Consider the following 26,866-nt stretch of genomic DNA (forward strand, 5'->3'; position numbering starts at 1 on the left):
TACTCCATTCTGTAGGTGAGACCATCTCTACTGTGTGAGTTCACTCTCAGCACAACACTGTCAACTGAAATGGATCAAGAAGAGAGTCCAAGCTGATGGGGAGCTTGGAAACTATCCAATCTCAGAAATATCTATGAAAAAAGACCTAGAGGAACAAGAGTATCAAGAGCTATCTGAAAAGGTTCCAGTTGAAACAAGAAACAAAATCTGAGCCACTGGATAACTACTGAAAGCAGATTTCAGGTAAAAAAAAAAAAAAAAAAGAATACTTTTAGCCGTTAGAGCTATCACAAGTCGAAGGAAGGTGATCCTTTGAGAGGTTACAATCTCCCTGGCTCTGGAAGAATTTAAGCAAAGGCTAGATGAATATTTATAGGTGATAGTCTTCAGGCGAGGCCTGAATTGTGTGACTTCTGAGGTTTCCTCTGGGATTCCAGGATTCTATGACTTTTTACCTTCCTGACATCTCGTATTTAATATGAAGGCAACTAACTGAATTTTAACCAAAATAATTTCTAGATGAGAGAGATTGTGGTAAAGAGTGACTCTGAAGTCTTTACATATTGGGAAGATGTTAAGCTCATGTTGGTGGATACAAGTTTTCCAAAATTCTAATATTTGCTTGAAAGTTTGAATTTATCATTTACAACGAATACTTATAGGTTCTCTTCCTTGAAGTGACCAGTTCACTTAATTTTGGAGAAAGTGTCTGCCAAATATCTAAGTCAGTTGTTCTTTTAAGTAAATATGATGTTCCATGAAAAAAAGAGTAGCCACTTTAGCTTGCAACTCAAATAATCAAGTAAGTGCCTTTTCCTGAGATAACCATTACACTTGGCTATTTTAAAGATGAAGAATCTAAACTCACAGAGGATAAAAGACTTGCGAAAGGACATAGAGCTAAAGCTAGGATTTGAACCTAGACCTTTCGGTCTCCAAAGTCCATGCTCTTTCCATTATGTTACCCTGACACCAATAAACAAAACAAGAGAGTATCCGCAGATAAAGGAAGATAAAGAACTAAACATGCCTAGTTATAATAATGAAGGGCATCTGACAGAAGTACTCTGACTTCTAGGTTTCTCCAATAATTCTTAGTTAGGAGTCTTAGCTGCCCTAAAGAATTCATTACCAGATCTCTCTTCCATGCAGAACAACATAGCATATGGAATTGGAAACGGATTCATAAAATGTAAGTAAGCCCAGCTTGTGTGTGTGTGTGTGTGTGTGTGTGTGTGTGTGTGTGTGTCTGCACAACACAGAACATAAACAATGGAAAAAAAAAACAACGGGGAAACCCATTTGGTTTATCAGTTTCCTGGACCAGAATCTTGTTTTCATTCATGGCAGTGTATCATTGGTCTTGGCATAGTAATTTAGAGGATGTGTTCTTTATTAGCTTTGCTCAACTTGGCTGGGTTCAGCTATATGCTGCCAGCTGGGCTGATGCCAAAGCTAAAACTCCATTCCTCTAAATTCCAGTTCATTTGATAAAGCATGGGTTGCCTCCTGCTCCTATCTAACTCAGTTAACACGTTCAGTTCTCCATATCCAGGTTCAGTTCTCCATATCCAGCTCCTTCTTTTCCTCATTACTCGTATTCCTACAGTATCAGTAGAGGACCTCTGCAATTATAAAGACATTTCATGTTTTCCTGGGGACTTTTTAGGCTGATAAATCTATACAGAGTGGGGAAAACAGAAGAATAATTAAATCATGCACGATGGGACCACAAGCCAGCTTCAAAAACCTGAAACTCAGAGGAATGCCTGACCTTAGCTGTCTGGGCAATAGGTAAGAGGGTTCAGAAGCAATTTCAGCAAGTGGAGGGCTAGGTCTTCTCAGAAGATGGTCTGCTAATGTGTCTGGGCAAGTCTAGGGCACCCATAAGAGAGGTGGCATGAAAGCACATTGTGACGAAGCACCTGTTGGTCAGCTCCAGTCAAATGAACACATTCCACTTTTCCTTTGCATAAGACAATGAATCTAAAAAGCTTCCAAACTCTTGCCTTTTTGCCATATCACCTTCATAGGCTGTTTTTCTTTGTTCTGTTTAAAAGTTTTGTCAAGTTTCCCTCATCTTCTTGATATACATGAATGTTTATGTTTTGTTTTTCTTCTAGTAAGGCATTACTGATATTCAGAAATTCTCATTTATAACTATAATATTTCCTCAAAAAATCACCTAGGGAATTAAGGGGAAAATGTAATAACACTGAGTTTATATTACTGGTTTCCAATATAATTTTCCTAAGAACCACATACACTTATTTAAATAGGGGATTTTGCAAGTTGACATGTATTGATGCTGGCACACAGTGCTACAATAAAAGCATGCCAAAGAAAACTACAGGGGTCTAAGTATTCCCAAGAAAACAGCAGGTGTGGTCAAATTTATGAACTGCCTAAGTCATTTCTCACTATTTCCAGGAGTTTGAGAGATGGCCAGCTGTTTCATTACACATGCCAAAAAATCACGACCATTGTCAGGCATCTGTGGTTGGTAAAGGAGGAGCGAGAAGTGAGCTGGAAGGGAAGCATGGGACAGTGTTTTTCTGTCCCTTGGGCAGATATAATTAGAATCAGTGAGAGAACCCAAATCCCTTGTTTCATAATCTAGTACCACTCATTTCATTTCCCATATTCTTAGTTCTATTTGTGTGTACCATAAGTATACAGTACGAGAAAACCAGTTACAGGAGGACTGGCTCATTGCACAAACTTCATCTCATAAATATATTTATTTTTCCTGACCAAAGTAGAGCACTTATAATGCCTCTGTGTGTGCAGTTCTCTTTTCTTGGGGTGATTAGGCATCGTCATTTAGATATAACGAACATACAGTGGGCATCTGCTATGTCTGCATGGTGCTATGCATCTGCACACCCATTTTTTCATTTAAATCAATCAACCTGGGAAGGAGACACTTCTCTGTCAACTCTACTGAGCCTAATGGAATAGGAGGCTGCTCTCCAATTGCCGGATAGATGGATGAATAAAGGCCAGAGTTTCTAGATGTGATTAAAGTACAAGACCAAAACTGGAGTAAGGATAGAGATATTCTCTCTCTCTCTCTCTCTCTCTCTCTCTCTCTCTCTCTGTGTGTGTGTAGGGAGGGAAGAGATGGTATGTCAAATAAAGGCAAGGCCTGGAACTAGTATATCTGAAAGGAGAAAAGGAAAAACAGCCAACTGGCTTTCCTCAATAAGGACACCAAATAATTTGTTTCATTAATTACCCAGTGTGCTCTCACTTTTTCTGACATAGTTAGTGAACACACCATCTCAGGAGACAAGAGGGGCATATTGGTGGCCAGAAGCTTCCTGTAGAGAGGACATGCTCTTGCTTGTTGTGGCTTAGTAGAAAAAGAAGTTGGGTGGAAGTTCAGGTGTAGAGGTGTCCGTACGTTTAATGACAGAGAAATGGGTGAATATAGGCTCAGGGATGAGCCTCTCGAGATGAGTGGCCCTTGCCACTTTTATTTTTAGCCATAAGGTTTCCGAAATTTAAAACATTAGCTTAAATAACTTTTAATGTGCTATTAAAATTGCAGTAGTACTCTCACTTTCATAATTAAGTGAACAATGGCTTTAGATGATAATGAATAGAAATGGAATCAGAAAATACAACATGATCTAGTTCACTCAACAAACATTCCTGAATAACGACTATGTGCCAAGGGCTGGGGATATAAAGATGAAGTTAATAAATTAGTTCCATTTAACAACGACACCAGGACACCTTTCTGAGACAGGACAGAAAGAATAGTTTTAACTCCCTTATTAACGTTTATACTGAAAAATCAGCATTATTTTACATGTTGCAGTGCTAGTAACTACCTATTGAATAAATAAAATAGTTGTCATGGGTGTTACACTTTAAGAACTCACGTTTTGGCTTCTTTGTTTAAAGAATGTGCCATCCCCCCCCCCCCCGCCCCCCATCTTATCCTTTTCACTACGATGTCACTGCCTCGATTCACTCTCTCATCTGGAATGTTATAACAGCGTGTTAATTTACATCTCTGTCTCTAGCTTCTGGAAGCCCCCCAACTGTTCACTGCTACCTGAATAGTTCTTCTAAAACACAGATCCGACCTGTAACTCCACTAATTAAAGCCCAATCAATGGCTCTCACTGTCCTTAGGAGAAGGACCCAGATCCTTAAAATGGTCTAAAGGGAAGCTGTGCATTTCCTGTGCCTTCCTCTCCACGCTTCTCTCTTTCCACTCTTCTCCTTACACCCTACAATCTGGTCATTTAAACATTTTTGAGTTTCTCAACTACACTTTTTTTTTTCTTTTTTAATCTTAGGTCTCCACTGCTCTGTTCCCATGGTTAGCCACAACTCTTTTCTCTTCCTTCTCATTCTGCAAGTCTCAGCTTAGATGTCACTGCATCAGGAAGCCTTCCCTAACCTCCAACTTCCAATCCTCCAGTCTAGGTTAGGGGCCCTTTTGCACTGTTTTACTGCAAATTCGTAATTCTCTATTGGTCTATATGCTCACAAAACTATAAACCAGGGGTGTCCAAACTTTTTTCAACGTTTTTCACCAAGGGCCATAGGCAGTAAAATACACAAACAGCCGGGCCACTCACTCGAGGTGAAGTACGTATTGCCTCACCTGGTTTATTTAACTAAATATATTTTTGGAATTTGCTGCGGGCTAATTAACAATGGATTGCGGACCGCAGTTGGCCCCGCGGGCCGCAGTTTTGACCGCCTGCTATAAACTCTACAGGCAGAACTGATCTATGTGGTGTGACCTACAGGTTAGCCCTGCTTGTGTTATTCTCGCCCCTACCCGAGTTTCTTCTTGTGGAGTTTAGAACTGCAGTTTAATCCTCTTTCTGATCCAGAATCCCAAGTGATTACTGTATAGTTTCCTATGCAGTTTTGCAACAGGAAGAGACCATTCATCAAGTATGGGAAACACTTTTTAAATGTTTCACAGAAAAAAAGGAAGAGATGTTCTGAAAGTTTTGTTTTTAAGCATCCAGGGTAATACTCCTACACATCAACCACAGCACTGAGTCAGATTTTGAAGTTTTCTCTTTGTACAAAAGCACAGGTAGAAAGCGCAGACTGAATGGGTAAAAGAGGCCTGGCTGACCATTTATTCCAACAGGTACACTCAGCATTTCTATTGGACTCCTATATTTGTATCAGTATATAGAGAGCAGCCAGACCCAGCTTACATTATATGAAGTCACAAAAAACTGATGTATAATTCAGAATGCAACAGATTAATTTATAATAAAAATATAAATATGAAGTAGCTTGGATCGCATGTTCTCTTACTGTTGTAAAATTACACAGGAAGCTAAGCTAAAATCTGAAACTGGCTTGTCTAGCCTGAAATCAGAGCAAGGAAGAGTTAAGTGGATTATTATAATGGCTAAAGGCCTAATTAGCATTATAGCAATACTAAGTGGATGGAACTTTTTATTTGGTTTTTAAATTTAAAAAGTAACATATGCCTCTGTTTCAATTTTATTTTAAGTCACACACACAAAAAGTGATGAGCTAAAAAAAAAAAGCTTTTATAACCAAGTACACTGGATTAGTTGCAAGCTTGGTATTTGCTGTCCATCAAAGCTGGCTTGGCCTCAGGAGTGCAGGAGCTAAAAAGGATGTGGCTTAGCAAAGAAGAAACAGCTGGCAAGCAGGTGTCCCCTTAGAGAGGCAGAGCCCTATGTGGGAGGAGGGCAGAGTTAGGTGATAGGTGAGCTGATGGATCTGGGACCAAGTAAGAGAGAGTCATAGGAGTCACTTATTTCCATCCCCAAGATCAGGAAACTATACCGTGTTACAAGGGTGGAAGGGCCCTTAAGGACCATTTATGGAGTTCCACCTCTCACATTCAGAATGACTTGCTCAAAGATATAAAACAAGTTTGTGGCCCAGTTTGGGTTAGACCCAAGTTCAGTGCTCTGACAGGACACTACACTGCTTCTTTCCTATTTCATATCTGGATCTGGAAGCCAAAATCCAGGGTCTCAAGTGAAGCTTTGAAGGGAACCCAAAGGAGAATGGGGAAAGCATAGGGGAGATATCTGTGCAAAGGCAATATGGCTCAAAGTGATGGCCCTGCCAGCTGGTCCTACTGAAAGGTCTCCATGGCCTCTCCCTCTAGACTCGGATATCACTTAATCCTCAGAACTTCACTCATAAATAAAACATATCTGAAAATAATTACACCTAGTTCAGAGTTACCAGGAAGACAGAATGAAACAACATGTGTGAAAGAACATTAAATGAATATTGGTATCTTTTCCTATTTACTGCGAGCAAGAAACAATCTCATATTGCTTTAAATTTTTTTTTTTTTAACATTTGCACACTAATGACCAGCGGTAGAGAAGGAGGAGGAGATAGTATGATTAGAAAGAGAACCGCTAATACACAGAGAACATCTTGTTTTGTGAAATGAGTTGAGTAACCACATTTTTTCCACATTGTATCACTTGCTCCTTAGCCAGGACACTGAGATGGCTGAGGTTCTATTACTGAAAGATGCATTGCAGAACCTACTGAGGGTATGGGGTGGGGAAGGCGGGAGTTGTTGGAAGAAAACCACCTGGCTGCTGGAATGACGACCAAAAGACCTGGTCTGGAAATGCCAACTGGAAGAAGGCTTCTCTCTACCTTCTGAGCCTGGTCCTTCTGATCATCTCTGTTAAAAATCTAAGATCTCCAGAGACACACAAAAGAGGAGAGGAAAACAGTCAGCAAATACCTCTGGAAACATCAACCACACAGTGAGTCATGTTTCTTATCTGTACGGTGTGCAGTCAGAAAGGAATGCATGCCCTGCAAACCCTGGACACAAAGACTCTCAGCTCTTCTGGCTCTTGAGAACTGCCTAACTGCTCTGCGAGATTCGCTGATTAAAATAGCTGAGTTCCCTAGGCAGGAAAGTGAGAAAATAAACCTAACTGAATATAGCCTGGATGAACAAGGCTCACCCTGTTTTAGTCTCAAGTAAACAAAACCGACTCTGCTACCTCTCTCAAGGCAGTTCTCCTCTTGCTGCTTCCACAGAGATATCTCACAGGCTTTGCAGAGGGATGGCAACTGACGTCTCAAACCTGTGCCCGGCACTTGCTTCTTGAAGCATATAGAGGAGTAGCACTTCCCCGATGCAGGAAGTGGGTCTCATTTCCCCCACCCCCCACCTCAAGTCCCCTCCACTTCAATGCCACCAACCTAATCCTAGTCACCCTTGTCTCCTTGTCCATAGATGGTCCACAGATGTCCATAGATGTGACCATGGCACAACCCATTCCTCACAAAGCAACCCAAGTGACTTTTAAAAAAAATAACAGCTTTGATGACATATACATAATTCAAATATCATAAAATTCACCCTTTTAAAAAGTATGTAATTCAGTGTTTTTACTAGATTCAGAGTTGTGCAAACATCATCCCTATTTAATTTTAGAACATATTCATTATCCCAAAAAGAAACCTCGTACCTATTAGCAATCCTTCCCTATTCCCACCCCCAACCCCCGCAGAGCCTGACAACCACTAACCTATTTTTGTCTCTGTGTTTTTGCCTACTCTGGATATTTCATATAAATGCAATCATACAATCTGGTCTTTTGTGACTGGCTTTTTTTCACTTAGCATTAATGTTTTTAAGGTTCATGTATGTTGTAGCATGTATCAGTACTTCATTCCTTTTCATTGCCAAATAGTATTTCCTATGGATATATCATATTTTATTTATCTATTCACCAGAGGATGAACATTTGGGTTATTTCAACTTTTTGGCTATAACGATTAACGCTGCCCTGAACATTCATATGTTTTTGTGTGGACATATGTTTTCTATTCTCTTGAGTATATACCTACAAGTGGAATTGCGGGATCACAGGTAACTCTGTGTTTAATATTTTGAGTACCTTCCAAACTGTTCCCAAAGTGGCAGCAGCATGTGACAATCTTACTAGCAATGTATACGAGTTCCCATTTCTCCACATTCTGTCAACACTCACTACTGTCTCTTTTGATTACGGCCATACCCACGGTGTGAAGTGGTATCTCACTACAGCTTTGATTTGCATTTCCCTATTGACTAATGATGTTGAGAATTTTTTCACCTGCTTACTGGCCATTTGTATACCTTTGGAGAAAAATATATCCAAATCTTTGGCCCATTTTTTTAACTGGGTTAACTGGTCTTTTTTATTTGTTGAGTTGTAAATGTTTTTATGTACTGGATACGAGTGCACGTGATTTTTAAAAAATAAATCAGATTTTGTCACTCCCCTACATGGTAACCTGTACTGATTCCTTACTATGTTTATAATCTAAATTCCCACTCTGGCTTACAAGGTCCTATGTGTTTTGGCCACTCTCTCCTCACGCAGTGCCCTATAGTTGGAGCAGTCATTCTCTGTACCTCTGTATGTCCCAGGGGCCCGCCTGGAATTCTCTTCCCTTGATTGGCTCCTTCTCATCATTTAATTCAACTATCACTTCTTCAGAAATATTTTCCTGAAAAGAAATTGTATCTAGAGAAGCTCCCCCTCCACAAAGAACAAGAAAACTTTTGGCGATGATGAGAAACTGTCTATCTAAAATCAACTTATTTATTTAAACTCAAAATGTTTACTATCTCCTCCCACTAGAATGGAAGTGCCATGAGGTGCTGCTGTTCGTCTTTGTAACTGCTGTATTCTCAGTGTGGTTCACAAGGAGGTGCTCAATAAATAGGTGGTAAATTGAACGAATGAATTCGACAGAAGTTTAGAAGCGACCCAGAGACCGTAAGACGGGTGACTTTCCGTTTCCTCAGATTCATTACTTTTTAGACTTAAGGGGATGAGATTCATATTATTTCCTCTATGACGTAAGAGCGGCTGTGTCACACTGTATCCTGGATAAGCTCCAACATCATCATCATTAGAAACATCATTTACTATTCTATTACTCTGTTGTCCTATTCTAGTACTTATATATATTCTCCCATTGGTAGTGGTTATTTTTATAATAATAGTGTTATAATAATGATAATATAGTGTATTGTAATATATAATACAGTAATATATTACGGTGCAATTACAATAAATATAACAGTATATAATTACTATGATATCAGCAGTAATACAATAAAAATGTGTTTAGCACTTGTTATTTGCCAGATATTAAGTGAGCAATTTACCCATGTGATATTATTTATTCCTCACCATAACTTTATGAAGTAGGTATTCTTTTACAGATGAGGAATTTGAAATTTAGAGAGGTGAACTAACTGCCCCAAAGCCACACAGCTGGTAAAAGGCAGAGCTGGAACTCAACCTAAGTCTATCTTACTTCAAAGCCCATGCTTTTTCCATTCTGCGATAGTGCATCGTAAGTATTTTTATAACGCAATGCTACTCCAGCTCCTATGAAAGCCCCTGAGTCCCGAAGAAGATGTACACCCTGAGAATCACATGACTCAAACTCAGAAATGGGTTAGGAACAAAAGTCAGAGAGATGAGAAGCTGGTTGCCTGAGAATCAACCAAGATATTTAGAGCCAGGAAGTTTTACTTTATCACAAACTCCATGTCTAGCTTTATTTGACATTTTATTCTTACTGCTTCTGATTACTCTTGGGCAGACTTTGTTTTTTTACCTAAACTGCTGGCCCATGCTCCTCCTCTGCCTACTAGTGAGGTTTACTGGTGAAGACATGCTGACCCTGAGAGATCTGAGTAATCTCCATTATCATTGGGGACCTGACTTCAAGAGCTTACAGATGGGCCTTTACCTTTAGTGCCCGGCGGCTGTAGGTTGTCTCCAGTCAAGGAACACCAGCCCACAGGGAAGATGTCCCGGGAGTCGAAGCGGCACCAGTAGTCAAAGGCCCCTCGCCACCCATCAAAAGTGACAAGCACCTCTGAGCCCCGCACCTCCCCAATAGTGGCTGGGCAAATGAAATGAGGGTTCTTCCTGTCCACAGCTTCTAGCTTCATTCCCATTTTGAAGAAGTTGTGAGAAGGTGATGGTGGTTCCTAGATGAGAAACAGAAATACATAGACCTAGACCCAAAGAGAGAGACTATGTATGCCAAAAGACTGACTTTTCTTTGGATTATTAAAAAGTGACTGCTATGTAAGATTTATAATGGAGATTTAGTCTTTCTTTTCAATAAATTTCAATGTATGCCAAAGTATTACTTTGTTAATCCAAACATCTTTGCTTCAGATATTTTTAAGAGTAAAAGGAAACAGATAAAGTTGAATCCCTTTTTGTGCCCTTCCCCTAATCCCATTCTCAGGGTATGTTTTTATGTATATTTGCATATTTTAAAATTTTATCTAACGGTATTATACTGTACCTATCATTCTATAACTTGTTTTCTTTGTTCAATTTTATGTTTTTAAAATTTATCCATGTTGAGGAATTTAGCTCCAGTTCATTGTAACTGCTAACAATAGTTCATTATATATATACATCATAATTGATTCATTCTCTTTTTTGGACATTTAAGGTTTTTCCAATTGTTTACTATTTCAAAAGAGTTTTAATGGCCACTCTTGCACTTCGTTCCTTGGTACACACGTGGGAGGGTTTCTTTAGGGTACATACCTAGGAGCAAAACTGCTGGGTTATAGGATATATATATATATATATATATATATATATATATATATGTATATATATATATACATACATACATATTCTGCTTTATTAAACATTGTTAAATTGTTCTCCAAAGTGGTTTTAACATTGTACACTACTAGAGAGAGTCTTCTCTCTTTTTCTCTCTCCCTTCCTTCCTCCCTTTCTCTGATTCACAATGTAATTGCATAGATAGAGTTCACAAAAAAGTGTCGTATATTCTGTTGTTTCCCTGGTTTTACTGTCTGATCCTGGACCAATAACAATCTTATTAAATGGGCCATCTGGAAGAAAAAAATCCCTCTACTTTGTCATTCTTCAATATTGTTTTGGCTATTCCTTCTCCTTGATCTTTCATATGAATTTGAGAATCAGTTTTTCAAGTTCCACAGAAAAACCCTATTTGGATTTGTCTGGAATCCCAATGAATTAATAAATTAATTTGGAAAGAAATAACCTTTGTATGCATGATATTGAGGTTTCTCATCCATGAACATGATAGCATTTTCCATTTTGTTAAGTATTTTTTAATGTAGTTTTTTTTTCTTTAATATAGATTTTAAAATTTACTCTATAAATATCTCATCCTTTTTACTAACATTTTTCTAGGCATATTACAATTTTATTACTACCATAAATGGTATTTTAAAAAAACTTATTTTCAAAGCATTTGTTGCTGTTAAGTAGAAATGCAACTGATTTTTAAAAACTGATCAACTCATTTAACACTAATTAGCTTATGCTGATTGATAAACCAATTTTTCTGTTTGATTTATCAGTTATTGAGAGATGTATATTAAAATATTCCCTAGTGATTGTGGATTTTCCAAGTAATTATGTCAAATTTTGCTTTATATACTTTGAGGCTATGTTTCTTAGGAGCATGTATATTTATAATTGTTTTATTTTCTTGGTGAACTGTACTTTATCATTAGATACTGACATCTTTAATGCTTTTTAGCATCAAAGTCTCCTTTGTCTAATTTCACTATAGTTCACAGCAGCTTGATTTTGATAAAGGTTTGCCTGGTATATCTTTTATGTTCTTTCACTTTCAACATTTTTGCACCATATTTTAGTAGGGTCTCTTGTAAAAAACATGTAGCTAGATGTAAAAACAATCTAATCTATGTCTGACTACACTGATGAGTGTAAGCTCATTTCTTGTGTTAACGTATATATTTAAATTTATTACAATTATTAAATTGCCTACATTTCTATTTTACTTGATAGTTTAAAGTTCTTTTTTCCTTCTTTACAACTGACTGAATTTTCTTCCCTTTTCCCCACCTCCATTGATTCAGATGTTAACCATTCTATTTATAGTCTTTTAGTGGATCCCCTTAGGATTTTAACTGTATAGCTTACATAAGTCTATAACTCATCTTTATCTCTAGTCCAAACAATACAAAAATCTTAGACTATTTCACTACTCCTGAATTAATAAGTGTTTGATAATTTAGTTCCACATTGTTATACTGACAATCACTTTTATTATAATTGGTTTACACATTTACAGGCAATGCTTGATTAGCTTTATCCACATGTTAACTAGTCTTTCCACATCACTGCTTCTTGCATCTCATTCTTTCTTTCTGGGTTCAATTATCTTCTTGCCGAAATACATTCTTCAGTTGTTCTTTCAGCAGCTATATTAGTATCTGCTTATATTAATTTGTTTGAAAATGACTTGATTTCACATTCATTCTGAAATAGTCTAACTAGATATAAAATTCTAGGTGGATAACTAGTTTTTGTCAGTACTTTGAAGACATTATTCTCTTATCTTTGGCTTGTACTGCTGCTGCCAAGAAATGTGCTGTCAGCCTAACTGTAATTCTTTTGAAGGTATTCTGTGATTACTTGCTCAGATGTTTTCTTTTGACTTAGGTATACCAAAATGGTTTAAGGTATATATATCTTTATTACACACTCTGGAAGATTCTGTCATTATCTTTTCAACTATTGACTCTTTTCTATTCTAAGAATATATCTGGATTTCATGTTTAGCATTATTGGACCTTCTAATATGATTCTCCTGTCTCTTCTCTTTAATTTTTTTTTTAAACATTTTTTTCCCCATTTTTTTTTTTAAGTGTGTTTTTCCAGGCCCCATCAGCTCCAAGTCAAGTAGTTGTTTCAATCTAGTTGTGGAGGGCGCAGCTCACAGTGGCCCATGCAGGGAATGAACCGGAAATCTTATTGTTAAGTGCACCGCACTCTAACAAACTGAGCTAACCAGCCGGCCCTGTCTCTTCTCTTTAATATTTTTCCATCTCTTTACCTCTCTGTGCTGCATTCTGGGGAAATTCCTTACACATCTTTCAGTTAATTCTTCTTTATATCTAAGTTGCTTATACACCTACCTATTAATTTTTAAAGTTAATGGTTAAATTTCATTTCTCAATGTTCATTTATTTATTTTCAAATCTGTCTTTTAAAAAATAGGGTTTTAAATACTTTTCTCATTTAAAAAATTCCTTCTTTTCATTCTTTAATCATTTTCAAATACTTAATTTATAATCTCTATCAGATACTTCTATTACCTGAAAGTCCTTGGGGTTCTAATCTTACTGTTTGTTGTGTCTACTGATGCCTCACCATGTTGGATTTGTTTTGAGGGCTCTGTAATTCTGATCTCAGTACTCATCTTCTTTGGGGACTTCTGTGAAATCTGGGTTTAAAGCATTCAAACCCTCTAGAGAGGTTTTGGGTTTGCTTCTGTCAGGCACTCAGAAATATCTCCATACAACACTGGAGTTCCTGGACAAGACAGGTCCAGTGTCTGAACCCTGGACTTCCAGTGGGATGACTGTGGTATCAAGCCCAGGCAGAGATTCTTCCTCATCAGTGTACTAGTCTTTTCACTAAGGAGTAAACATTTGAAGGATCTGATCTGGTTTTGGATGTGGCAGTCTCGGGTCCACCCCATGGCCTGCTGGGGCCAAGGCCTCATATTCTATCCTACTGCGGCTATTAAAAGACAAGATTCTTGGAAAGTAAGACTGGCAAAGCCCCTTGAATCACCTGTGGGGTCAGGACATACATGCAACACTCTGGTTTGCTTTCTTCATCCTGACCTCTGAAGCGTTTTGTTTCTGGTAAGCTCAGCAAAGCATTTAAAAGAATATGTTGCCTCCCCGCCAATATTTTGAGATATTCTGTAGTGAAAGGGTTTTTAAGTTGCCCCATAGACTATATTCTGGGAGCCAGAGTGCTCTCAGGGTTTAGACTTTAATAGCAGTGTAGACAACCCTAATCTGTCCCCTTTATAGTAACTCTAACCTCATTAAAGCAATTGAGAGCAGACTGAGTGCCTCATCTCTGGAGAATAAGGAAAAATGAATGCAGGTTTGGGATCCCTGTTCCACCACTTACTAGCCATGTGATCTTGGGCAAGTTCCTTACTCAAAAAATTTGTTTCCTTAACTGTTAAATGGAAATAGTAATTCTTGTTTCAGAAAGTGAACTGTGGATATTAAATGAGGTAGTATATATAAACTCCAAACATACTGTACAGTATGTACATACTGTACATACACACTCAAAAAATCGTCGCTTTTCTTTTTCTCTGTTTAGCATATGGACCTTATGAAATTCTAAGATCTATAAGAACAGCTCCTTTTGATTTCCATCATATTTTATGTGTTTTACTAGAAAACACATTTTAACTTAACAACCCTGTGAGGTAGACAGAACCCTACTTCATACACGAGGTTAAAAGGACATAGCTTATTATTGGCAGAGCTGGGACTCAAAAACCAGGAATCCTAACTTATAGTCTAATATTCCTCTGGGCAAAATTGCTACTTCATACGGTACTAAAAAATCCTTCTGCAGAACTAGTTACTAGTTTCTGAGAAGGAATCCTCAGGCCATAAATATAATATAAACATCAGAGGCTCAGTAATTGAAAGAATGTAAGCATTTGACTTTAAGCAGTTTGGAGTTGGTGAAATCTGAGGGACACCGTACCTTGTGGAAAATCCTGATGGGAGCCATCTCTGCTCCATTTAGCGTCTTCAAAAGGAACATGGGCCAAGAGGAGGCATTCAGCCGAAATCCTGTAGCAGACATAATGGGTAACAGATAAAATATGTTTCAAAGGGAATGGCCATATCAAGTTTTCCCTTTGGAATCCAGCTACTCCTGCCACAAAATATGCTGTGATAAGTTACAGAATCATGGATTGTTAGGAAAGGACTTAAAGGTTAAATAGAAGAGATGCCTCATTAGACAGGTGAGGAAATGAGGCCCATAGAGGGAATGTAACTTGCCCAAGTGTAATGTTGCAAAGTAAGCAGTGGAACAAAGTCCCCAACCAAGTTGCCTGACTCCAACACAAGTATTATAGATGGTATGTCATAGTGCCTAAAACGTTTTCCTTGAAAAATCCAAAACAGATGTGAGATAGGATTAACAAATACTTAGAAATGATCTAGACAGTAGAGTAGGTAAATTCTTCTTCTTAATGATCTCTTAAGAAAAAACCAAATATGCCAATTGATAAACTCAATATACAAGTAAATCTTTTTGGTTTATTTCAATATAAACTCACTGTTTCTCTCTCTCTCTCTCTCTCTCTCTCTCTCTCTCTCTCTCTCTCTCTTTCTCTCTCTCTCTCTCTCTCTGGCACGCACACACTCTACTCTTTCACACACACACAGTACAAAACATTTTTCATATTCATTTTTACTTAAACAATTAAGAATCAGGCAATGATGAAGATGGAAGGGATCATCCTATCCCAAAATATTCATTTTACAAAGAGTAAAAAGAAGTTTAATTGTCCAGTTATTCAGCAAGGAAAAGCCAGTGAGAATGCACCATTTAATGAAGAAATTGTAAATTTAAGATCGTTACAGTAGTTAGGTCTCTCCAAGTTCTTCTTTTAATCTAGCTTCAACTGTATCCTGATACACCGAAACCTCCTGCTTTTTCAGTCTCCCAGTCTACTTGAGCTTTCCCATTCCTGACAAAAGAACGGACAGGCGGCACCAAAGCTGCAGAGCTGGAAATAACAGTATCTGATGTCATTGAGCCGTTTACTGTGTGGTACACTGTGCCAAACACTTTCTACTGACGATCTAATTTAATCCTCAAGACGACCCAGTGAGGCAGATACTATCTTCATATCTTCATTTCATAGATGAGAAAAGAGGTACAAAGTAAATTGCTTAAGATTTCAAAGTGAGCAAAGAACAAATACAGTATTGAAACCCAGGCACGATGGCCCTTAAGCCCACCTTCTAAACCACTAAGTTAAATTATCAGAGTGCAGGTAAAATAAAAAAGGAAGAATCAGCTTTTGGGATTAAGTATTAATGAATAACTGAAATTAAAGGGGAAACGGTGAGAAGAGAGGAGAAACTGGAAATAAGAAGAGAATGACCAGCCATATGATTTAAACTTTTAGACTCCAAGCTGGCGAGGCTAAGCCAAGCTTCCCACGGTCAGATTTCTTGGGGCAGCCCACTCACATCAGCAATGGCGACAGCAACGTGCACGTTCCTGGCACGGAGTCTAAAACTGCCACTACTCATTTCTTGGCTTGTCTAGCTTTTCACTGTTTTGGAAAAGACCCCACCCTCATTCTATGTGATTTGTTGGGAATGCCTATTACACAGCTCTAACTACCTAGCTGTGGAATGGAATTACTGAGCTACCTTATTCCCCAACGCCAGGGTGATGTGAGGATCCCCCCATTTCTCCAAATTCAAATGAATCCATCATCTGTCTTGGGGAGGTTCACTGAGAGAATTTTAACACTGAAAGGGACCTCAGTAAAGACTGTGTATTATAGATGACAAAACTGAAGTCTTGACAGGCTAGGAAACTTGTTCATGGTCCTGTAAGTCGCTCTTGCAGAGTCAGGCTGGATAAGGACTTTTCATCTGGTTCCATGCTGCCTCCCAAAGGAAGCACTGATTATGCACAAATTATGGGCCAGGCTCCATGTGCTAAGCATGTTAGCTGCATTATCTCATTTAATCACTACTAGGACTCTGTGAATTAGATACGAGAAAAGCAGCACGGGTTCGGGAGCAAGGCTGCCTCGATTCAAATCTAGCTGACACCTACCTGGTGTGTAACTTTTGGCAAATTACAAAACCTTTCGCTGGCTTTGGTTTCCTCGACAATAAAGTGGCATAAGAATAGGAATTACCTCAATGGGTTCTTCTAAGGATTAGACAGATTAACACATGCAAAGGACTTGAAATGCTACCTGGTACATAATAAGTGTTAGAAAATGCTGGCTATTATTTTTATTATTACAGACGAAAACACTGAGGGTAGAGAAACTAAGTAAAATATCCAAGGTTACTAAGATAGTAAACAGCAGAGGCGGGATTTAAACCCAAGTCCTCCATCTCCAGAGCCTTCATTAATCATCACACTAATATGTTCCAATATTTCATCACTGAGTCCTTCCACACCCTCTCTCTCACTAAAAAAGTTAAAGTCAGAAATTTGTGAAAGCAGGAAGAGAAGAACAAAAACAATAATTTGAGGGTATCCTCAAGTTAAGCAATGGCCTGGGGTGTTTGCAAGGAAAAGGAGAGGTGGGTAAGAAATCCTCACCTCTGAAAGTGGGAGTACCTCAGTGCGTGGACATTTCTTGCTTCCTCCCATCTTCCTGTCAAATAGATTGCCAATTTATATCTCCAGCCCAAACCTCTGCCCTGAGTTTCATGCTCATATTTCCAACGGCCTTATTCTATAACTCAACATGGATGCCAAGAGATCTCAAAATGAGTTAAGTCTAAAACAGAACTCTTGATTTCGCTACCCCCTCCAAACCTTGCCTTTCCTCCCGTCATCTCATCGCAGTTAGTGGTACCGCTTATTAAACCCAGGTGATCAGACCAAAAAGCCTAGACTAAGTCACCCTTGATTCCTCCCCTGCTATTACCCCTCAAATACAATTAATCAGCAAGTCTTGATGGCTCTTTCATCTCCTGTATCCCAAGTCAAACCATTTCTCACCATTCTATAATTCTCACCCACTACTAACCACCCCAATCTAAGCCATAGTCGGACTCTGCCTAGACTACTATGACAGCCTTCTACCCTGATTATGTTAGTCAAAAATTTGTATTCCAATATAGATTTCAAAATATAAACAGGGCTTTCATGATTGAACAAAAAGCAAACTAGATTTCAAGAGATCTAGCGGTCAATCAGGGTTTCCCAGATCTCTGCAAGGCTTTGAAGGTGGTAGTGGGGTCCTTGGGCTATTTGAATGTTACAAAAAGCATAGTGGAAACAATAGCCATCATAAAGCCACACAACATTCCATATCCTTTGGGGCTGGTATTATTGCAACTCCTTTAGCTGACACTGGCTGACACACAGGTCTACACGTGCAGGCCCCTGACAAGCTGTGTCCCTCTGCCTCAAACACCCTTCCTTTCCCTCAAATTTTTCATAGTTAGCTCTTTGCTGAAATCTCAGCTCCTCAGAGGCATTCCTAGACTACCCTACCTAAAACAGCCTCCAAAATCCTGATCCCTTCTGATTTATACTTAGCTCTATCACTGCCTGAATTTCCTTCCTTTTTTCCTTGTAATGTATATGTACTTTCCAACTACAAGCTCCATAAGAGTTTTATTGAAGAAAGAAAAAAAATCTTCACTTATTCAATCGTGGGCCAGGAACTGATGGACGCTTTATCATGCTAGTCCATTAATCCTCACAAAAACCATGGGTGGCAGAGTTTAATGATCTGGCAGGTGAGGCAATTGAAACTCAATGTTAAAAGTCAAAGTAAAGCAACTTACCAGTGGCCACATAACTAAACTAGTAAGTGGCTGAGCTAATATTACAAAGCCAGGTCTCTGGAATTCAAAACCTAGGCATGCTGCAAGTGTTCTGTGCTTACCTCAAAATTACTGATATGGAACCAGTTACAAAAAGAGCTTCCGGTTGCTCCCAAGATGGTGGGACCACTGAAGAAATTAGGCTTCAGCTGTTTCAACTCAACAGTGACCTGGTGAAGCTCTGGACTTACATGCAGATCAACAGGTCTAGAATCTAATTATAGTTCATGCCCTCTGGTGGCAAGTACCAGAACAGCACTCACACAGGAACCACATGTTATGGGCCCTCCTCCCCATCCCGCCATTGTCTTATGTAGTAATTCCAAGCTTTGTGGACTTACTAGACTCTGTGGCTGTCAAGATGATTCCATGACAGTCCCAACTCTTCTCTCCTCCCAGGGGAGCTTTACATGCATGTATATGTACAAATCTATATACAGAAACATGCCACTAACTCACTGTACCACTTTGGACAACTCACTTTCCTTTCCCTGTGTCTGTCTTCGTCAGATGAGAACACTGAATTAAAGCAGTGTTTCCAAACCCAGGTTTGGCAGTCTCTCTAAATTCTTCCCCAAGAGTGAGAGAAACAAGAAGTGGAACTGGAAGAAAGATGCTGAACAAACTGTGTTCCATGAAGCAGTGATTGTATTTGGGAAAGACTGTGACAGGACTCTATGACCACTTTGCTGTTACACCCCCATATACACATTTAAACACAAATTAACTCAGATTAATTTAACTGGGGGTGGCAGTTGTGACTAATTTTGAGATAATTGCATACATGCAGACGGTTCTGGCATTATGCAATGTCAGGAAACTTGCTGCAGGAAAAAAGGAGTTCAGAGAATATTTTAAAAATTAGCTTTATAAACATTGAAGCCACCACGGTTAAAATTACTTCTCTCTACAATTTTCTTTTTGTGTTCCTCCCCACACAAATTTCTATGAACAGAGTTCAAATTTCTGTGACCAGAAAATGAGATATGCTTCTTTTTAAACCCCCCTTTTTATTGACAGGCCCTAAAGGTTACTTAGCAAAGGAAGCTGAGCAGTGACAGGAACATGCAAAGGGTTCCTTTCAAGTCAATGTACCACACAGACACTGGAGCACGTGACCAAGTTTGCTGAGTACGAACTTTGTACCGGGACCCTGACCCGCTTGGTTCGGGACCTCAGCAGAGGCCAGCTTCTGCTCTAGACCAGTGACTCTCAAACTTGGACACTGGAATCCCCTGGGGAGCATTAAAGAAAACATCGGTATCACCCCAGAAATTCTGATTTTACTGATCTAAGGCCTAGGCACTGAAATTTTTAAGAGCTCCCTAAGTGATTCTAACTGGCAGCCAAGTTTGAGAACTGGTGATCCAGACAGCCCTGTTTAGAAGAAAGAATCAGTCTTGAGTAGTAAAAGAGGTCAGTAAAACAATGGGATGTGAGGAAAAGGTTGGCAGCATTGAGATAACGTCACCTGTAAATCATTCTACCCTTCTACCATTTTTCCCTGGAGGACTCTGCAAGGGAGTAATGAATGTTCCTATGTGAACAGAAAACACACACACACACACACACACACACACACACACACACACACACACACACACACACACACACCCCATACAAGATTTTAATGGAGAAGTGTTCTTCTAGAGCAATGCTTTCCAAATATAGATAGACCAATTGCGTTAAGAGTCTCGGGAGAGCCATGTACCATGCAGAATCCCAAGCCCCATTACCTAGAGATTCTGATTCAGCAACTCTGGGGAGAGGTCCAGAGGAGGCCTGGGGAACATGAACACACACACATATATATGTATAATTATATATATAATTTATTTAAAACTTTTTATTTTGAAAAATTTTAAACCTAGAGAAAAGTAGCAAAAACAGTTTATGAACTATGTATCCTTCACCTAGATTCAATAATTAATACATTTTGCCACATTTTCTTTCCATATATCTATACACACTTTTTCCTCTGAACTATGTGAAAGTTAGAGACATCATGACACTTCACCCTTAAATACGTCAGTACATTTGTCCCCAGAACAAGGACATTCTCTTTTAACACTGCAACATTATCATACCCAATAATTTTAGTTAAAAATATTCTTAATTGTCCTCAAAATATTCTTTATAGATATTTAAATTTTTTAAATACCAGATCCAATCAAGAATCACATATTGCATTTGGTTGTCATGTTTCTTTAGTCTCCTTTAATCTGGAATAGCCCTGTTGCCTTTTGTTTTCCATGAAATTGGTATTTTTGAAAAGTCTGGGCTACCTGTGTTATAGAATGTCCCACAAGTTGGATTTTTTCTGATTGTTCCCTTGATGAAATTACATTCATGCTAAACGGTTTTGACAAAAATACTATACAGGTGATGTTGAGTTTGTCTCACTGCATTATTTCAAGAGGCACATGTCAGTTTGTCAAATTATTGAAACTAAATTTGATCACTTGTTACGGGTGACTGACAGATTTTACCACTGCAGTTTCCCTTTGTAATTAATGGGCAATCAGTGGGAAGAAACTCTGAGATTATGTGAATACTCCATTCCCCAATAAGCTTTTTACACTCTGGGTTTAGCATTCATTGATTATCCTTCCCTGAATCAACTAAAATGGTAATTTTCTATCATTCCATTTATATTTATTAGCTGGCATTCTGTAAAGAAGACCTTTCCCTGTGACTTTTGATTTTTTTTCCCTTTTGTGTATCATTAGGGACCCATGGATGCTATTATCATTGTTCTTTTATTTTTATTATTCTTTTTGGTACTCATATTGTTTCAATTTTGGTTAGTAAGAACCCCTTCAAGCTGGCTCCTGTGTCCTTCCTTCTGATATGTCCCCATCATTCTTTGAGACTTCTTTGCTTTCTGGCATAATAAGATGTTCCAGATTCACCTTATATTTTCTCTTCGGCTCAGTCTTGGAATCAGCCATTTCTCCAAGGAGCTTGATTCATTTTAGTGGAGAATGGGATTTAGAAACCAAAATCAAGGTGTGCTCATTGCTTTGAAATATCTCTGGGGTGTCATTGCTTCTAGCCCTTTTCAATGGACAGAGCTTGGAAAATATACACATATGCTACATACATATAAATATATTTATATGTTAAAGTTTAGAGTTCATACAGATATCTCCAATCAAATCCTATACTGCACGGTTCTTCTTCATGTGCTCCCATTCCATATTATTTACTTATTTGCTCTATCTTCAATACATGCAAAATAGTTTCAGATTATGGCAAAGCCATTAACAATATTAAGAAAAGGTCAGAATTTCTTCGCAGTTCCACTTTCTCTTTAAAATATGCACATTAAGGATGTACTGTGAAGGTTCATTGTTCAGATTATTTGATTTAATTATTTTCTCAATGTGATTATGATATCTATTTGAAACACAGTTCACTTTGTTTCTGTTTGTAATCAATTTTAGGATATGCTTTGTTCATCTTTTTTTGGTTTAATTTTATTTATTAAGTAAAACATCTACATAATTCAAAAGTCAAAAGAATATAAAAGGGTATTCTCAGAGAAGTGTCACTCTCATTCCTATAATTTCCACCATATTCCCAAACACTCCCAGTAAGTGGCGTTTTCAGTATTTTCTGGTTTAACATTCCTGTGTTTGTTTTCATAAAACTAAGTAAGTACATAAAAAACAAAATTCATGTATAGTATATATGTGTATGTGTATATATACACACAAATTTCCCCTTTCTCAAAAGTGGCATTAAGTACATTTAAATTGTTGTGCAACCATCACCACCATCCATCTCCAGAACTTTTTCACCTTCCTCAACTGAAAGTCTGTACCCAGTAAACAATAACTCTCCATTCCTCCCCTTCCCTCCAGCTACTGGCAACCACCATTCTATTTTCTGTCTCTGGGAATTTCTCTACATTAGGTACCTCATACAACTGGAATTAGACAGCATTTGTCCTTTGTGACTGGCTTATTTCATTTAGCATAATGTCTTCAAGGGTCAGCCACACTGCAGCATGTGTCAGAATTTCTTTCCTTTTAAAGGCTGGGGAATATTCCATTGTGTGCATAGACCACATTTTGTTTACCCATTCTGTTGATGGACACTTGGGTTGCTTTGATCTTTTGGGCATTGTGAATAATGCTGCTAAACACAGGTATACAAGTATCTGCTGGGACCTCTGCTTTCATTCTTTTGCCTATGTACCTAAAAGTGGAATCCCTTGATCATATGGTAATTCTATTTTTAATTTTTTAAGAAACTGCCATGTTGTTTTTCATAGTGGCTGCACCATTTTACATCCCCAGCTAGCAATACACAAGAGTTCCAATTTCTTCACATCTTTACCAACAGTTATTATTTTCTATTTATTTGATAGTAGCCATCCATCCTAATGAGTGTGAAATGGTTATCTCATTTTGGTTGTGATTTGCATTTCCCTAATGATTAGTGATACTGAGCATCTTCTCGTGTGCTTATTGGTCATTTGTATATCTTCTTTAGAGAAATGTCTATTCAAATCCTTTGCCCATTTGTAAATGAGGTAGTTTTTTCTGTTTTGTATTTTGTGTTAAAGGAGATTATATATGTATATATAGTTAATAACCAGAATATATATGTATATATATTCAGAATATGTATATATGTATTCAGCACGTGCGCACACACACACACACACACACACACACACACACACATTCTGGTTATTAACCCCTTATCAGATATTTAATTTGCAAATATTTTGTCCCATTTCATGAGTTCCCTTCACACTCTGTTGATAGGTTGTTTGATGAACAAAATTTTTAAAATTTTGATGCAATTGAATTTAACTATTTTGTTCTTTCGTTGTCTGTGCTCTTGGTGTCATATCCAAGAAATCAATCCCAAATCCAGTGTCATGAAGCTTTTCCCCTACATTTTCTTCTAAGAGTTTTGTAAGTTTTAGCTCCTACAATAAGGCCTGTGATCCACTTTGAGTTAATTATTATATATGGTGTACAGTGAAGGTCCAATTTCATTCTTTTGCATGGGGATATCCAGTTTTCCCAACACTATTTGTTGAATAGATATGATTTAAAAAACAGCTTTACTGAGATAACTCAAATCCCATAAGTATACAATTTGGAGTTGTGCAAAGATCATTCTACCTATCTAATTTTAGAATATTTTCATCACTCTTCCAAAAAGAAACCCCAGAACTATTAGCAGCCACTCCCATTTCTCCCTTCATCCCAGTCCCCGGAAACTACTAATCTACTTTCTGCCTCTATGGATTTACCTATTTTCTCCTGTGTGGGTTGTCTTTTCACTTTCTTGATAGTGCTTTAAAAGCACAAAAGCTTTTAATTTTGATGAGGTCCAATCTATCTAGTTTTTCTTCTGTTTTTGTGCTTTTGGTGCCATATCTAAGAAACTATTGCCTAATCCAAGACTTACTCCTATGTTTTCTTCTAAGAGTTTCATAGTTTTAGCTCCTACATTTTAGTCTAGCACCCACTTAATAGTTAATTTTTATATGTGGTGTGGAGGGAGGGTCCATCTTCATTCTTTTGTATGTGGATATCCAGTCGTCCCTGAATGTTGTTGAAAATTCCCATTGAATTGTCTCGGCATCTTTATTGAAAATCATTTGAGCAAAAATATATGGGTTTATTTCTGGACTCTTAAATCTAATACATGGACCTATATGTCTATCTCTATGTCAATACCACAATGCCTTATGTATTGTAGTTTTACAGCAAAAGTTTATTTATTTATTTATTTATTTATTTATTTTTTAAATTTATTGGGGTGACAATTGTTAGTAAAATTACATAGATTTCAGGTGTGCAATTCTGTATCACATCATCTATAAATTACATTATGTGTTCACCATCCAGAGTCAGTTCTCCTTCCATCACCACATATTTGATCCCCCTTACCCTCATTACAGCAAAAGTTTTGAAATCGGGAAACATGAGTCCTCAGTAGTGTACTGAATTTTGTCATAGTTCATATGATTTTCTTCCTTATCTTAACATGGTGAATTCCATTAATGAGTTTCCTAAAGTTAGGTCTTCTTTTCATTATCAGAAAAAACATTTTACTTTGCCATAATTAATTATTGTTTTAAATATGTTGAATTCTAATTCCTAATATTTTATTTAGGATTTTTGTAACAATATTCATACATGACTCGTGTGTGTGTGTGTGTGTGTGTGTGTGTGTGTGTGTGTGTTTAAATCAAGTTTAGGTATCAAAGTTCTAAGTGCCTCAAAAAGTATTTGGATATTTTCCTACTTTTTCTATGACCTAGAACTGTGCCGTCTAGTACAGTAGTCACCAACCATTCGGGCTTTTAAGCTCTAAATTACAATGAAATGAAGTTAAAAATTCAGTTCCTTAGTTGCAGCAGCCACACTTCAAGCTCAACAGCCACAGGTGGCTGGTGACTGCCATACTGGATGGCACAGATGCAAACATTTCCATCATCACAGAAAGTTCTGTGGGGCACTGCTGACCCACAGCAACCTCAGTAGCACTGAGATTATCTGGTCTTTAAGGTTTTGTAGGATTTCCCTGTAAAATAATCTGCACATGGTGCTTTACTATAGGTACAGTTCTTTGAAAACTTATGTTTCCTATATATCTGTTTAAATACTGTAATGCTAGTGGGGTCAATTCTGACAAACAGTATTTTTCCATTTTACTTAGCTTTTCAAATGTATTTACATAGAGCTATTTCCTCTTTGTCATTTCTACTTTTGTGTATCTGTGCTTATTCCTTTTTGTCTTTATTAGGGTAACTAGTGGTTTGTGTATTTTGCTGACATTTTTTCCCCAAAGGACTAGTATTTTGATATATTGCTTTTCTATTTTCTGTATCATTAATTTCTCTTTATTTTTATTTTTTTCTCCTTCCTTTGTATTTTCTTTGTATTATGACTCTATTTTAGCTTTTTCAGTTGGGAATTTAAATCCTTAATTTTTATTCTTTCATTTTTATTGATGTCAAGCATTTAAGGCTAGAAATTTTCTTCCAACCACTGCTTTAATTGTATCTCAAAATTCTGATATATAATTTTTATTTATATATTTCAGGAATTTTACAATTTTGGTTTAAATTTACCTTTTTTCAAGCAAGAGTTGTTTAAAGAGTTTTAAATTTCAAAGTGGAAGGGCATTTGCCAGGGCATATAGCTTGATTTGCATACACACAGACACACACACACACACACACACACACACACACACACAAACACACACACACACGGTACTTTATTCATTAAAGTTTTCAATACCTTTACTTTTTGTCCTCTTAGCCTGTCTTTCCTTAAGAGAGACATGTTCAGTCTCCTATTGGTGTGTTTGTAGATCTCTTGGCATCTACCACAATCTCTGGTTTGTGAAGATAGATGATTTGTAATTTGGTACTGAAATATTTTTAACTATTACAATTCCATTGTGAGTTGTGATACCTTTAAGCTCTATAAAGTGGCTTCTTTGTCTTAATGCATCTTGGCCTGAATTCTACCTTGTCTAATATTAGAATTGCAACTTCCGCTATTATATCATTTGAATTTCCTCAGTATACCTTTGATCACTGTTTTATTTTTAGCTTTTCTGATTCACTTTACTTTAGGTATGTCTCCTGTACACCGTATAAAGTTGGATTTAACTTTGAGCACCAATCTGAAAAATTTTTTCTTTTAACAGATGAGTTAAAACCATCTACATTTATTAATATAAATTATGCATTTGGTTTTTACTGTTTTACTTCCTGTGCTTTCCATAATTAGTTTATCTCTTTCTCTCTGTGGTCCATTTCTTGATATTTTTGTTCCTTTGGTATTTAGGAAGTTTAGGAATTTTGTTTTAGTAGTTATGTTTATGCTAACAGCTTTTACGATGTCCTTAATTATTTCCCCCTTATTCTGGCTTCTATTATTTGGCTTATCAGTTTTAAGTGATATTCTTTGATCCTATCTAAACATATTACAGTTGGAAAGCGGTTTTCTTTCTGGTTCCAGTGTTTCTGCTTGGCAGGCTCCTGCCATACTCCAATCTTCTTTGTTACCCATTTCCTGCAGTGCACGGAAGCAGGTAGTAACCAGTGGCCAGCAGCAGCTTCCCCACCTTACATAACCACTGCAGCAGTTTCTCCAGAGACACCTTTCCACGAACAGCTTTTCCAGAGCCCTTGAGGGAAAATTTCTCCCAAGTTCCACTGCTGTGGCACCACAGTGACCTCTCGTCCAGGGAGCCATAGCTGTGGCCCCTCGAACAAGGTCTTTAGCTCAGCACTGAGGATGGGGGAGGGACAGTCTTCCTTGGGCCTTCTATTTCAGCCCCAGTGTAGTGGCCTTCCTTGTGTCTGTATTATACTCTTTGGAGTTCTCTTTCCTTTTGAGTAGCTAATCCCTCATTACTCCCATCCTCTGTTAGAGTTAA

The 26,866-nt window shown here is 37.8% G+C and overlaps 1 protein-coding gene across 11 annotated transcripts in view; it reads right to left on the reverse strand.

The window, feature by feature from the left end:
- The window catches only part of SCMH1 (Scm polycomb group protein homolog 1), a 146,401-nt gene that overhangs the window by 52,591 nt on the left and 66,944 nt on the right, over nt 1–26,866 (reverse strand). For 8 of the 11 annotated variants that reach the window (XM_033114029.1, XM_033114036.1, XM_033114030.1 and 5 more), the window contains 2 exons: nt 14,595–14,683; nt 9,766–10,009 (listed from right to left, as the gene is read on the reverse strand). The exons of 2 other annotated variants lie outside the window; for them this stretch is intronic. In XM_033114029.1, the coding sequence (XP_032969920.1) occupies nt 9,766–10,009; nt 14,595–14,683 (333 nt within the window). Of the gene's footprint in view, nt 1–9,765; nt 10,010–14,594; nt 14,684–20,175; nt 20,222–26,866 lie in introns of all 11 variants that reach the window. One more of the 11 variants, XM_033114033.1, reaches the window with a different exon arrangement.

Source organism: Rhinolophus ferrumequinum, chromosome 9 (genome assembly GCF_004115265.2).
Source record: "Rhinolophus ferrumequinum isolate MPI-CBG mRhiFer1 chromosome 9, mRhiFer1_v1.p, whole genome shotgun sequence".
NCBI classification, from domain to species: Eukaryota; Metazoa; Chordata; class Mammalia; order Chiroptera; family Rhinolophidae; genus Rhinolophus; species Rhinolophus ferrumequinum.